The sequence below is a fragment of the Vulpes vulpes genome, chromosome 12, assembly GCF_048418805.1.
Source record: "Vulpes vulpes isolate BD-2025 chromosome 12, VulVul3, whole genome shotgun sequence".
Taxonomy (NCBI): Eukaryota; Metazoa; Chordata; class Mammalia; order Carnivora; family Canidae; genus Vulpes; species Vulpes vulpes.
This window is the reverse complement of record NC_132791.1, coordinates 90,274,065-90,289,778: the sequence shown is the minus strand read 5'-3', so window position 1 is coordinate 90,289,778 and position 15,714 is coordinate 90,274,065. Positions and strand designations below refer to the sequence as shown.

Here is a 15,714-nt window from a genome sequence, read left to right as displayed (position 1 = left end):
GAATGCTCACGTACTACTGATGGACACATAAAATGGCACAACCACCTTGGAAAACAGTTCGCCAGTTTCTTGGAAAGTCAGTCATATATCTACCATCTGATGTACTCATCCATCCTAGGAATTTACCCAAAAGAAAAGAAAGCACATGTCCATACAAAAACTTTTGTCCAAATGATAATTGAACTTTATTTCTAATCGCTCCAAACTGGGAAGAACCCCAGTAACTATCAACAAGTCAGTGGATAAACACACTGTGGTCCAGTCATACAAGGAACACTACTGAGCAACAGTGGAAAGGAATGAACTCTTGATTCACACCACAACATGGATGAAGCCCGAAAAAAATAAAAGGTGCATAGTGTCTGTTTCATTTTTTTAGTTTCTAGGAATTGAAAGCTAATGTCTAATGGTAGAAAGCAGATTGATGGTTTCCTGGGGATGGGATGGGAGTTGGAAAGGACGGAAGGTGGGATTATGAAGGAAGACGAGAAAATGATTTGGGAAATCATGGTTATGTTTGTTACCTTGATCGTGGTGATGGTTTTACAGGTGTTTATGTATGTCCACATTATCAGAACTCACACTTTGAATATGTGAAGTTTATTGTATGCCAATTATGTCTCAATAAAGTTGCTAAAAAAAGCCCCAAGTAGTTAACGTCTGTGGATGTAGGATTATACGTGTGTGACAAGCTGGTGTGAGGGCACAAGAGTATGCAAACCCTTCCCTAGGTACCCAGGGAGACAGACAGACACCTACACGCACACACGCTGATCAAAAAACTTGTAGAGACTGGGGATAATGCTCTCGAGTTTTGAGACCATATTCTTTCTTCCCTTCCTCTCTGCCTTCTCTGTACAGTTTTACCTATTCCTGAGGTTCTGTGGTAGAGCCTTCTGGCTTTATTTTCACTTCAAAAGGCTCTGTGTGAAATCTAATGCCTTGAATGCACCAGATTCCAGACAGAATTGGGGGCGGGGGGTAGTAGAGAAGGGACAGGGGTAGGAGGCTAACCTATCACCCAGCAGGTGAGAGGTGCCACCTAACCTTTCAGCTTCTAGAAGCTGAATTTTGTAATGAGCTGTCACTGTCTTTATCACCTAACAATTACTGCAATTGGATAAGGTGTGAAAAAACCTGGAAAACATTACTCTGTCAACTACTTGGTTATCTTTGATGAAGCTGTCTGTGGCGGGGTCCCAGATACAATTGAAAATCAACACGCGGCCTGTTAAAACAGTTTAGGTTCTTTCCATCCCTTTATTCTGCAGGCTGTTTCTGGCTTACCGTATGGCAATTGTTTTGTCAGATCACTAAAGGCTGTAATATTATTAGAACATCCTGATCTTGACTTTATATATGGTCAAGTCAAAATTGCACGGGGCTGGTTCAGCTACAGTTCAGGAAGAGCAGAGTGCAGGCTGAGCTGTTGCTAGGTAACAGGACTGCGTGCCCAGGTGCACTCCATAAGCGGGCCTTACCCTGAAGAAGAGATCATGCTCTAAGGCCTGTCAAGTTCCTAAAAGCGAATTTGTTGGCGTGCTTAACGTAGAACCAACTCACAGTATCAGGTGCAATTATAGTAATTTAAAATAATAGATGTAACTGGCAAATAGACCGGAAAGCATTGAGGCAGCTCCGTCATGAGGAGCCAGATGATCTCAGGGTTGCTTGATGTCCACAGAAATCAGAAAAAAGGCTCTTAATTGATCTGAGAATGTTACTGCCAATGGCTTGAGGCATTGTTGTTCATAGTAGAGATTGTCTCATCAAGGAAACCGTAATGCTCTGGCCAACAGTGCCAATGCCAAGATCGTGTCTTCTTTAGATGCTTCCATGATGATGGACCATGCCATCCAGAGGGCTTCTATGACCCTCTGGTTCTTTTTACTGCCTTTTTTTTTTTTTTTGCCAACCAACTCCTTCATTCACATAGCCTTCGTCCAAACAGGCAAAATGCAGCCATTTAGTTTTTTGCTTTCTCACTTATAATCACATGTACCTCCTCCTCTTTAGTGTAGCCCTAGATCAGTGGGGCTGAAGTTTGAGATGCTTTCACACACTTTTATTTTATATATAGATGGATGGTTTCTTGGCTTCCTTCCATAACTGGCTGATTATATCCATTCTGTTTTAGTAGTTTGTGTCCTTTTTTTTTTTTTTTTTTTTTTAGATTTTACTTATTTATTCATGAGAGACACAGAGAGAGAGAGGTAGAGATGTAGGCAGAGAGAGAAGCAGGCTTCATGCAGAGAGTCTGATGTAGGACTCGATCCTGGGACTCCAGGATCATGCCCTGGGCCAAAGGCAGACACTCAACCACTGAGCCACCCAGGCATCCCATGTGTGCATTTTTGTATGCATTTTACTATTTAACTCTGAGAACAGCCTTATTTCCAAGTTTTTTTTTTGCCTCCATCTCTCTTGCTCACTATGCTGACCATTGATTTGAGTCCAAGTTTTGCCAGAAACTAGAATGTGATTTAGCAAATCCATTTGTCTCAGGTCTTCACTATGACCGTTAACTTGGGCACAATATTGCCCCAACTCACCAGGATGGAAATTTTTTTTCAAAGGGGGAGCACTGGGCATGAAAGACTGAGAATGATGTGGAAAGATTGAAAAATAAAGGCATACCTAATTATCTTCTGGACTATTTTCAAAACCTGATCTCTAAATCTAGGAAATGCGATTATGTTTTGGTTGAATGAAGTAATATAATATGGTGCTCACTCTATAAATCTATTATTATTATTATTATTATTAAATATTTATTTATTTACTTGAGAGAGAGCAGGCTGGTGGGACAGGGGCGTGTTGAATAGACATTGATCTAGATGGTCAGAGGTGTGGCAAAGGTTCATCCAGATTCCCACACAGGCGTTTTTTCCACTAGTGTTCTCAATGTGTCAAGGAGACTATCCTTGCCTGCATCCATTTCCTTATCCTTTATTAGGTATTTTCTGGAAATCTCTGTTTCTTCTCACATTTGAACTCAACTGTGAGGAGGACAATCTTTCAAGATGTGTATTCCATGAGCCAATGTGATGATTGCAAACCAGGCTGACACCATCCAGAATTTCTCTCCATATGAACTGTCTCCACCCTGTAAGCTATTTTGACAGAATCAAGCACAATATGCAAGTCTTAATAGGTGACTTTTGGCCTCTGAATGAGCATTACAGGGTATTCTATTTCTATTTTTCTTGACTTTCCACAAAGTAATTTTATATCCTTAGGAGCCAAGAAGCATTTCCCGTAATTAGGGTTTGCTACTGGCACTTGCTCTTTGAAACAGTCATCTGTCCAGCTCTCAGACTGAGAGGACTGCACCAGAATTGTGGGTTTTGGAGCAGAGTATTCATAGTCCTTCTCGCTCTGGATAGAAAGTTCTAGAAACAATGCTTCAACTGTATCTTGAGCTCTTATGAGCCTTTTTATACATTAATTGTAATTACTAGGAGAGCAAGAGGCCTTTTGGCCAGCACTAAACTGAGCTGTCACTGATTAGCTCTGTGTAATGTGTTCTTTGGGTCTCAGTTGCTTCAACTAAGAAACACTTGAAGGGACTGAAAGCAAGAGACATCTAAGGACTCTCAGAAACAAACACTATTAGCATCTTTGTACTTGTCAACATTTCTCAGTCTTCTTTGTGTTGGTGAAATGCAGCTTGACCAATTCTCCACTTTCCTGGCTTGCTTGCTAAGATGTCCCAGACCTTCTCTCTTTTTCTCTACACTGCCGGAAGTGAAGGACCCTGAGATGGTGGTGGGACCACATGATGGAAGAAGCCCACATGCCTGAGGACAGCTGCCCCAGAGATCCAATGACGGTCTTGGGAGTGACAACGCACCTGTATTGTGCTACAATACCAAGATTATAGGGCTTACTCATTACCATGGTTCACTGCGATGCTCCCCTGGCTAATGTGTTCTTCTAGCCCCAAAAATCTGTGTATCTGAGGAAGGGCAGCGTACAAGGCTGAGACTGAAAGAGTTTTGAACAAAGAAAGAAGCACTAGATGCTACTGTTTAATTCGATGTTGTACGCAAAGATGCTTCTGTAAGTGAGCGAGAGAAAAGAGCAAGGGGCTCTGCTCTGGGTAATACTTAAAGGTTAGGGGATGCACGGTCCCTTGGTATAACAATGACTTGGTGTGTATTACAGGGCCCTGGTCTGGAGTTGGTTTGACTGGTGTCCCTATAACAACACCTGGAGGAATATTTTTTAAAAGAGAATAAAGGCAAGGTGAGGGGAAATGAGGACAGAGACCCCCTTCATCTATAAGAACTCAGAGTAGGTCTAAGGACAGAAGAAGCTCATCAACTCCTGCACTTGTGGTGTTAGTACGGAGACGGTGAGTACAGAGTCACCTTGGACTTCTCGGTGATAACACTTTCATTGTGCTGCTTCTAGAATTTTTTTTTTTTTTTATCATAGGGAAAGTGACCAGGTCTAGGTGGCTGCTGATCATTTGGGGGAAAATAAACTGTTTCTTTCATGTTCTCAGCTTAATCCTTTTCCAAAACAGATTCCCACAAGAGTGTTTTCATCTTGACTTATTTTTACTGAGTGAAAGTACCATTTTCAAGAAACCCCTAAAGCTTCATATTTTAGAATAAATGAGGCCTTTTTCTGTGGGAAAAGAAAGCCACAGAAGACACTGGGAAACCACATGGCCCCATGTTAAATCAGGGGAAGTCTGGTAGGGATGTGAAAGCCCGTCTCTGCTCAGGGGTCACTTTCTGTGTTCCAGCTCCTGTTTACTTTCTGGACCTTGGTCAGGTGTCTTTTTGACAGTATAATATCTGCAGCGCAGCTGGGCTTTGTGATCCATAATCAGACACAGAAAGCCTTCAGCAATCCCATCCAGGGGAACTCAGTTTTACTTGATTTAAATGAGAAAGTTAAATCTCTGTCCAGACGGTGCCTCTTTACAGGCCCGGCAGCTCTTACACCTGCAGGACACTTCATTTCTGGATGTGCTTCCCTTTTTCCAGACAAGCTCAGGGGATCTGCATCCTCCAGTAAAATTCCCATCTGCACTAAATTGCCTTGTAGTAGTGATTTATACCTCAATAAAACTACGTCTTGAAAAGGAGAATTGGTTTGATTCTGTAACTGACATAATTTATGCATGTTTTAGTTTTGGAATGCACAGTATTTATGCAAGGGGGGACGTCTTTGTGATGTGATGTGTATATCTACATCTACAGAACTAATGACAATGAGGGAGAGCGGAAATGTCCCCAGGCATCTAAGCACTGGACTCCCCTTCCTACTGAGACAGCACCCACAGCCCCGCGCAGGGGACCTCAAGATTCTCTGGCTATCAGAAACCCCCAGGGGACTTGCTAAAATTATGTATCCCTGGTCTTCACCTTAGATCTCCTGATTTAGATTCACTGTGAATAGGGTCCAGGAATCTGTTTTGACAGTCTTTGCTGGTGCTTCTGATAACACCGGAATTTGAGAAACATTTTCCTTCAGGTTAGGAGATCAAACCTTTATTTCTGGTTGGAAATTAGTCACCACCAATTAACTTTTGCTGAAAGAAAGGGAAGGAAACTCATGCTTTTTTGGAATGCCTTCTTTGTGTCAAGCATTGTGCCTGACACTCTTAAGTACACATTATTTAAAAATTTCCAGCAGTCTAACAATGTTGGCATAATTATCCTCTTTGCGGAAGAGAAATTGGAATTTCAGAGAGGGTAAAAAATGTCAGTAAATAGTGGGGCAGAGAGTTGAACCCAGATTTCTTTGGCTTCTACCAGCATACTTTTCCCATGAAGGCACATTTCGAAACCATTCTGCTGGACATTTTCTATGCACCCAGAACTGAGCCAAATGTTTTAGGGTTCATAATAGGTCACCTTTTAATCTACTGAGAGATATTATGAGAAATTTCTTAAGGAGATGATGGTAAATCTTCATCCACGGGGGGAGTTCTGCTGCCTTATACTTTGAACACCTAGTACACTGACCAGAGACCCCACTTGAGACTGAGCAACCAATCATCTGTCAGCTCCCGAAGCTTAGGTGACCGACGGCTCTCAACTGAATCTCCTGAGATTGTCCTGAGCTGAAGAGAGCTTCTTCATGCATGTCACACACCCAGCCACTCCCGCCCCACCACATCCCGTGATTGGCCCAGGCAGGAGTATAAAGGCCTACAACCCTTACTTCCATTCCAGACAACTCTCCCATGCTCGGAGGGCCATAAGGCCAGCCTGGGCCTTAACTATGACTCTACTATAGTCCAGCTCCCCTCCTGCCTAATCCTGCTACCTTCATTGCTTGCAGGTATTCCCGAGAGCACCTCCCATAATGCCCTGCATGCCAACCTCCATCTCTCCAGAGTCCGCTTCTCCGGGCACTTGACCTGTGATGTTGTTAAATCCAATTTTCCTTGTGGATAAATTATGGTTATGTTTGGGCAGTGTAATGGGCTTAATTGGGTCCCTCTTCAAATTCATACTTTCAAGCCCTAGCCCACAGAATCTGAGAATGTGACTCTATTTGGTCTTTTAGGAGTTGGTTTGGATTTGGCCTTTAAAAGAGCATTCAAGGTATAATGAGGACATGTAGGCGGGCCCTAATCCAATATGACTGGTGTCCCTATAACAAGAAGAGATTAGGACACAGACACACTCGGAGGGAGGGCCATATGAGGACACAGTAGGAAGGCAACCTTCTGCAGGCCTCTGGAGAAACCATAGCTGCTGACACACCTTGATCTTGGCCTTCTAGCCTCCAGGACTGTGAGAACATAAATTTCTGTTGCTTAAGCCATTAGCGTGCAGTACTTGTCACAGCCGCCTGCGCAGACCAACAAAGGCAGATTTAGAGGTGTTCTTCATTTTCAGTCCCTATTCTTTCATCTTAACTCTCAAGGAACAACCTGGAAATCTGAACAAGTTAAATTATCCTTTAAGTGTAAAGAGGAAAGGTAATAATTCTCAGTGCATAAAGTTTTCATATTCCCTGAAATATGTCATATTGAGAAAACAATATGTGAATTCCTTCTCTTTATTGCATCTCCCTTTTTAGGACCTCATAAACGTATGGCAGGTGTAAATACACAGTTTGATGATGACTTGGACCTGAGGTGAACTTGGATTTAATGGGAAAAAAAGGACAAAATTTGCAAGTCCTGTCAGTCAACATGTTTTGGCCATTTGCGAAGCAATAGTCTAGCTGGACTTTTTTTTCTTTAGGTAAATCATAACAGACCATGTCCAACTGCCAGCTTCCTGCCTTTGTATAAAGGAGAAGAGTAAGGAATGCCAAAGAAACAGTTTTGCAGTTTAGAAGATCTTTTTTTTTTTTTTTCCCCCAGCATTCTTGTTTTTCTGAGCCAGCCCCTCTATCATCACCAGTGGTGCACTGGGAAATGTTTACCTTCCAGCTCTCTGACAGTGAAACAAAATGAAACAACCTTGAATTGTAGTTGGCCAATTTCTGTGGTGTAAATACCCACTCTGTGGTCACTGTTAAGTTACCTATGTGAATTCACCGTGAAGGACGCGCAGTCTGCTCTGGGGAGCTGGAACTAGCTGCCTCCAACATGCCACTGGTTGCTACAGAATCACAAAGGAAGGCCACCTGCTGCCCGGCCTCTCTGCAGCTCTCAGATGCCACCTGCACCCCCCACCCTCGGGAGCATGGGCTCTCCACCTTCCCTCCACATTAGCTAGCTCAGGGCTTGCTTTCACTTGCTGAGTGTTTTGGTAAAGCGCTTACTATTAAGAGTATTTATAAGGTTAGCACAGGTTTCCTGAAAGGATGTTTCTGGCCGCGACCTCAGGGTGTATCTTCATTGCATCTCCCCAAACCAGACAATCACAGCACAGGGAGCTCAGGAGAGCAGCCAAGTCTAGGCTGACCCAGATTCCTAAAGGCTCAATCTCTCCCTAGGCCTTTCCTTACACTCTACTTCTCCCATCTTCTGCCTTTAGTGATTCCTTTGAGCCACGTAGACTTCACTTCCTCTGTGCTGTACGACTCCAGGAAGCCTCCACTGGAAGCCTCTGTCCAGGGTTTAAAATGTGCCAAACACAGTCAAAGGCAATTTGCATACTTAATTGTCACAACAACCTCTCCAAAGAGGCGCTATTTTCATTCCCATTTTATAGATGAAGAAACTGAGGCACACAGAGGTTAAATAACTTGTTCAAGGTCCTACTACTTGTTAGCGGCAGGGGTAGGATTCGAATCAGGCAACATGGCTTCAGGTCTGGATCTTGAAGCAGCACACTACCCCCCAAAGAGCAGTAGGGTTGTATCCCCAGAAACCATTGATGACAAGGAATCAATGCTCCTTTTTGCTGTTAGGTGATACTAAGAATTGCCAAATATTTCCATTCTACTTAGTCTGGTGTGAAGTTACACACACGTGGGTACGTGTGTGTGTGATATCGACATACAGTTCAATAATGAAAAAAAAAAAAAAGAAAAGCCCAACCAGAAGTGATGGAAGTAAGGACCTCAAGGACTTCTGGACTCTGAACATACATGATTCAATTTTTTTTTTCTGAACATACATGATTCTAAAGCAACTTAAAGATTTCAGGTGATAGAGTTGTCTGGTTTTCAGATCTAAAATACCAAAAGCTGAGAATCAACATGTATTTGAAATACCACAGGGCTAATGTTCATTGCAGGAACTCAAATGGAATGAAATACTGGCTTGCATTTGAGAATGCCAAACTTCTCTTTTTTTTTTTTTCTTTTTTTTTTGTCTCATCTTAGTGAAACTGACTTGGTAGGTCTAAAAAAATGAAAAGAGACTTTGTTTCAGTCTTCATTAAGAAATTAATATTCATGCCGAGTGACTTGAATCACAAATAAATGTAATTTGCTCCAATTTGAATTTGTACGGTAATCCTCCCTTTTCCATGAAACATACATTCCAAGATCCACAGAGGATGGTGGAAAACGCGGAGGACTGCACCTTATATACAACTATGCTTTTCCCCATACGTACATGCCAGTGATAAAGTTTAATCTGTTAATTACACACAGCAAGAGATGAACAATAACAGGAATCAAATAGAACAATTATAACAATAAACTGTAAAAAAGTTATGTGAATGTGGTCTCCTCACTCTCAAAATATCATAGTGTCACCCTTCTTCCTGTGATGGTGTGAGATGATCAAATGCCCATGTGAGATGCAGGTGTTGTGACATGGTGTTGGATGACTATTGATCTTCTGATACTACTCAGGAGGAAGATCATCTGCTTCCAGAATGTGGTTGACCACGGATAGCTGAGACTGTGTATAGTGAAACCCCAGATAAGGGGGCGGGGATACTGTCATTTGGTTTGGTTTGAAGCTTCTGAAGTGTCCAATTCTGGGATGGATTTTGTCATGGGATCTTGGGTCTAGGGGGACTTTTAAGAGGTCATTATTTTAAAACATTGCAGTGATAGGGGCAATCTGGTTTTTAAAGCCTTCCACGCAAATCCTTTTATTTCTCATCAAAATGTTTTTAAAGACATTGGTCGTTACTTACTTATAACCTTTCTTCTGCAAATGAAATAGGGCCCTTTTTGGATTGACATGACTGCCTACTTGCTTTCTTATTTGTACTGATGGTTAGTTCTCCATGTGTTATAGACAACAGATTGTCAATCTCAGCATGTAAAAGAACTGACCTTTCTTCTTCTTTTTCATTTAAATAAATAAATAAATAAATAAATTAATTATTTTTTAAAGAATTTATTTATTCATTCATGAACAGAGAGAGAGAGAGAGGCAGAGACATAGGCAGAGGGAGAAGCAGGCTCCATGCAGGGAGCCTGATGTGGGACTCCATCCTGGGTCTCCAGGATCACACCCTGGGTGGAAGGTGGTGCTAAACCACTGAGCCACCCTGGCTGCCCTCTTCTTCTTCTTTTTTAAAAAGACTTATTTATTGGAGAGAGAGAGACAGAGACAGAGACAGAAAGATAGGAAGGGAGAGAAAGAGCATGGTGGGGAGGGATAGAGGAAGAAGAGAATCTCAAACAGACTCCATGCTGAGTGCTGAGCCCATTGCAGGGCTTGATCTCATGATCATGACCTGAGCAGAAACCAAGAGTCGGACGCTCACATGACTGTGCCACTGAGGCACCTCTTAACCTTTCTAATTTTGAGCACAAGTTACTTCATATGCATTTTCTCATTTCATCCTCAGGACAATCTTCCTAGCTCAAATTTTATAAATTCAGAGACAAAGATTAAGAGACGAGTAACTGGCTCACAGAAGCTGTGAAGCCTCAGCTCTGCCTGACCCCCAATGCCACCACACCAAGCCATCCTGCTTGCTCCCATTAAAAGGCAATTAACCGATGCATTCCATATCCTTTCTTTGACTTAGTTTCCATAAAACCTTTAAAAAACCTTTAAAAAGATAGGTGAATGGACCGTTTTAACCCGAATTTCCACCTCAGGCCAAACTGACTTGCAGAATGGCTAAATGAAAAAGGAACAATCTAATACTGATTGGAGCCAAAGAACTAGCTAAGCTAACCTAGACGACCAGCTTCTGAACAGGTCAGTGAGGATAACTTCCAGGCTTGCTCAAGGACTAGTTATACAAAGGGGAATATTCTCCTTTTATCCCAGAAGATTGCTTCCCTGAGATTGAAAGGAAGAGGATTTCCTGTGGGCATCAGGGTATCCAGCTCAAAAGATTCACCTGCCAGAGCAAAATCGGGTGGCCTGAAAGTAGCCCTTTAATTCCAACTATTAGTTACAATCCTGAGTGAGGGTGGAATGCCATTTGGAGTGTTGTCTCAAGCAGTTGGGACAAAAGGGAAGTGCATGAAATGTACGTTTTTCCCATCACTACTCACCCTTGCCCACATTTTCCCAGGTGCTTCTCTCTGTTACGCCAAGGAATGTCGGAGCTCTGGATCTTGGAAAAGACAATTCCCGTTTTAGTCTGCTGCCCAGCTTCTTTCTTTTCATAACTCTGCTTAAAGAACACGCGATCTTCTCATGCCGGTGGGTGACTGTACGAAACTCACAGCTTCTTGAATCTGAAAAGAGGTTTAAAATGTGAAAGTGGGTAAACTCTGGCAGAGGCTGAGAGACACTTTTTATCACTTAACGATTGCATCGTAGCGGTTGGAAAAGCCAGATCCATAGTCCCATGAATGGAATCCATCATTCATTCATTTGTTCGTTCAATCATGCCACCGAGGAAAGCACTTATGGTGCTTTCACATTCGTTAGCTGGAATTGCAGAGCTTCATAAAATATGACCTTGTCCTCAATGACCCCACAGTCTAATAGGACAAACCAAAAAAATGCAGTTCCATAAGATGTCACAGGTACCCTGATAGGAGGTGAGGTGGAGCTGGTGAGGGCACTAGAAGAGGGAGAGGGTAAACTTTGGGTGGAGTCTTGAGAGGTGGGTAGATATTTGCCAGGTGTTTCTTATTGGGGCAGAATGGTACAAGGGAACATTTCTTCATTGTCTATTGTCTATAATTTTAGTTCTGTCGTGGACTGTCATTGATTTAACTTGTCTTTTCACCCTTCCACCCACTGCCTCTTTCTTTCTTTCTTTCTTTCTTTCTTTCTTTCTTTCTTTCTTTCTTTCTTTCTTCCTTCCTTCCTTCCTTCCTTCCTTCCTTCCTTCCTTCCTTTTTCTTTCTTTCTTTCTTTCTTTCTTTCTTTCTTTCTTTCTTTCTTCTTTCTTTCTTTCTTTTCCTTTCTTTCTTCTTTCTTTCTTTTTCTTTCTTTCTTTCTTTCTTTCTTTCTTTCTTTCTTTCTTTCTTTTTTTAAAAGATTTTATTTACTTATTCATGAGAGACACACACAGAGAGAAAAGACTCAGGCAAAGAGAGAAGCAGGCTCCCTGCAGGGAGCCCGATGCAGGACTCAATCCCAGGACTCCAGGATCACACCCTGAGCCAAAGGAAGATGCTCAACCCCTGAGCCACCCAGGTGCCTCTGCCTCATTATTCCCCTTTATGTTGTTGCTTTTATCATTTTGAAACCACCAAATGTGCCTGACTACCTCTCATCAACAGCTTGAGAAGGTCACTGAAGCCATATGCTTTTCTTGTTTCCCTAAAATGAGGAAAACTGGTGCTTTGGCAGTGTGGCTTTTAAACAGCTTAAATGTGAAGCCCAGAATTTTATTTTTGGGGAAAAAATGGACTGGGCTTTTGGTCAGTTAGTACAGGCCAGTTCTTCACTTCCCTTTCATGATCTCAGAGCTATAAAGTTCAGTTTTGGGATGGTGTGTGTGTGTGTGTGTGCATGTGCATGTGTGTGTGTGTGTGTGTATCCTTATGGACCATTGTTGAAATATATATTCTTAGAAAAATCCTAATATTTAAAACACATGGGCTGCACAGAAATCTCTTTGAGAATCGAGAATCTGAATCTTTGTAAAAGCAAAATGTTTTTCCTATCAAGAATGAGAAGTCAAAGCCAAATGGGTATTTGGAAACGTGGAGCAGAAAAATCAGGATTGTGTTTGGCACATAGTAGAAGCTCAGCAAACTGTGTAAGGAATTTATCCAGCTGCCCTTAGGGGGAAGAGATGTCTTTTTAGAACCACTTTCCAAACAGAGGGGAGTTGGGAGTTGGTCTCCTTTCACTTCTGCTAGGATGGGAATAGCTTCCTGTAATTTTGGTTTGATAAACACAGTATTTAAGATCTTGGCTAAGATGGGGCAAAGTAAATTTTTCTCTGAGGCACTTGCAGTGGCTAGGCAAGGGGACACAGGCCCATGACTCATTTGCTCGGCCTGACCTATCCATGGTCACCCGAGGATCTGAGCGCCAGGTGGGGGAGCAAACCAGCAGTGAGAGTCACTATGTTTCCAGAATTCTATCCATTTCCCCCTGAGGTACTCGTGCCTTGAGACATTTTAACTGCCCAAAGTGTGAGGATCCCGTAAACAACAGTACTAGGCTTGATAGAAAGATAGATGGATAGATTGATAGATTTCATTAATTCTTCTTTGTGAAATGTAACACACATAGAAAAAAACAACTGTAGAGCTGAATAAATTGTCATAAATTGCCTTCCAGGTTAAAGCACAGCATGCTGTCAGGACCCCAAAGTTTTCCAGATGCCCTTCCCAATACAACCCCTTTCTTTTTTTAAAAAAAAATTAATTAAATTTAAATTTAAATTCGATTTGCCAACATATAGTATAACACCCAGTGCTCATCACATCACATGCCCTCCTTAATGCCTGTTACCCAGTTATCCCACCCTCCCCACCTCCCCTCCAGCAAGCCTCTGTTTGTTTCCCGAGTCAGGAATTTCTAATGGTTTGTCTTCCTTTCTAATTTTTCAAAGGCAGTCCTGCCTTGAGCCTCTTGCAGGGGGCCGTATGTTGGGCCTTGTGGTTTTGGGCTTCTAGATTTCCTCCAATGATGTCCCTTTCCAAGGGGAGAGGATTCTTTGAGGCCAAGAGGTCATGTCCACCTAGAACCCATGTCTCCCTTTCTAGATCATGCACCAAGTACCAGGACATTTGGATTCCCTGTCCAAATGATTCTGAGTCCACTTCCAGGTCTTCCCTGGCCTCTTCCTCAGGTCCATCTGCCCAAGGGGTGGCCTAGGGGCAGATATTTGTAGGAGGCTATGGATGAACGTACATGGACACAAAGGCCCTTGAGGTATGGGATGGAACAGAGGGTGGGAAGAAAAGGTGGATGGCCCGGGAGTCTGGGGGCCACCTCTTCTTGTGCCACACATTCCAGGGAGAAGCTCTAAGCAATCCAAGTATTCTAGGATCCAACCTGGTCTTCCAGGTTGCCATGAAGATACATTTGTCGAGGTAGGAGGATAAAATAGCTTTTATTCAATCTAGTGCTAGTTTAGTTTACTTTAAAATATTTAGGCCAGGGCGCCTGGGTTGTTCAGTGGTTGAGCATCTGCCTTTGGCTCAGGGCATGATCCCGGGGTCCTGGGATAAAGTCTCACATCAGGCTCCCCAGAGGGAGCCTGCTTCTCCCTCTGCCTGTGTCTCTGACTCTCTGTGTGTCTCTTATGAATAAATAAATAAAATCTTAAATAAAATAAAATATTTAAGCCTATGACTATGATATACAGTTCTCCATTTAAACCCCACAAATGTTAGGGGTGAGCCTGCCTAAAGGTCATGATCCTGCCTATTTTGGTAATCCCCTCCTTGCCTTTCTTTATACTTTACCCCTTTGAGTCTGCATTCCAAAACCCTACAGTCACTTTTCCCTATTTTTGAACTCTGAATAAATAGATCCCACAGTATATACTCTTATATATTAACTTTTTCTACCTAGCATTATGTTCATGAAATTCATCCATGTTATTGTCGGCACCTATAGTTTGCAATTTTTTATTGCCATATAGTATTTCATTGTGTTGTTATCTATCCATTTTAATGTTGAGGGACATGTGAGTTGTCTTCAGCATGAGGCCATTATGAAAGATACTGCTGGGGAGACCTTCATCCATTTCTATTGTCCATATACCTAAGAATGGAATTTGGATAGATACACATTTCTTCAACTTTACTGGAAAAGGCCAAATTGTTTTCCAAAGAGTTTGTACTAATTTATATTCTCACCAGCAGGGTATGAGACATCCTGCTGCTCCTGACAACGTTTGTAATTTCTTTTTAGTTTTACCCATTCTGTGCTAGGAATATTTTAGTATCCTCCTCAAGAGGTTTTTCTTTTTTTTCTTTTTCTTTTTCTCCTCTTGATTTGTGTCAGAAGATACTAAAGTGATTCTAAGAACTTAGAGTTTCAAATTGCTGCTAACATCAGTGGAAGTGCATAATAATAAGGACACTACTACTTTATAGTAATATCCATGGTTTTCATTTGAAATATGGCAACTAAGAGAAGATCTGTAGCCTTGGAAGATTCACAGTAAGAAAATCCAAGCCAAAAAAAAAAAGAAAGAAAAAGAAAGAAAGAAGAAAGAAAGAAAGAAAGAAAGAAAGAAAGAAAGAAAGAAAGAAAGAAAGAAAGAAAAAGAAAAAGAAAGAAAGAAAATCCAAGCCGACAGGGTTGGCCCACACAGCATTTTGAAATAATGCTGATTAGCAGAGCGACCTGGGGGCAGGGGGAGTAAACCACCCCCCTAGCCATGCAGTTGGTATTGACCTTTTCCTTTCATAGAGGTGTGTGTGTCTCCAGAGCATGCTCGGACTGCTGTGGCAGCACTGGGCACAAATTGTGGAATTGTCTAGCTGGGGCCTGTTGGGGCCACCCCAGAAGAGGAATATGAGCTGAGGAAGGCCGTCAGCTCGCAGCTCATTAGCACGCCACATCTGGCAGCATCTGTTCCTCCAGGAGGTGGCAATAGCCATGTGCTCTGGTCAACAGAAAGCAAGGGACATGCACGCGCCTCTTCTGCAGCCATGAGCCTAGCCTCCTCACAGCCCACTTTCTTCTTCGTCTACTTGGTCCCTGAGCGTTCTCACTGCACTTTCCTCTTGCCTATATCCTCAACCTCCTTATGCCTTTGTCCTTTTAATGCATCCTCCCAGCCAAAGGCCAGCTCTGAATGTACTCAACTGTTTACTTTCTCTACATCAATCACCCAGCTGTTGAGCATTGCTGGAAAAAAACCCACACCCTGCAGATGGTGCCACTCTACACTCGTGATGACCAGTGCCATCTGGGCTCTTGTTATGTCAGCCAGCCCTTCTCTGTTCCCCAGGTAAGCTCACCCTCCCATTTCTCCACTTTTCTATTCTAATAAT

The 15,714-nt window shown here is 42.4% G+C and overlaps 1 protein-coding gene across 1 annotated transcript in view; it reads right to left on the bottom strand.

Annotated features, from left to right (window-relative positions):
* NEDD9 (neural precursor cell expressed, developmentally down-regulated 9) overlaps positions 1-15,714 on the bottom strand; it is a 185,094-nt gene that overhangs the window by 104,080 nt on the left and 65,300 nt on the right. Inside the window, exon 2 of the mRNA XM_025999365.2 lies at positions 10,843-11,028. Within this exon, the coding sequence (XP_025855150.2) occupies positions 10,843-10,854 (12 nt within the window). The 5' untranslated portion in view covers positions 10,855-11,028. The remainder of the gene's footprint in view (positions 1-10,842; positions 11,029-15,714) is intronic.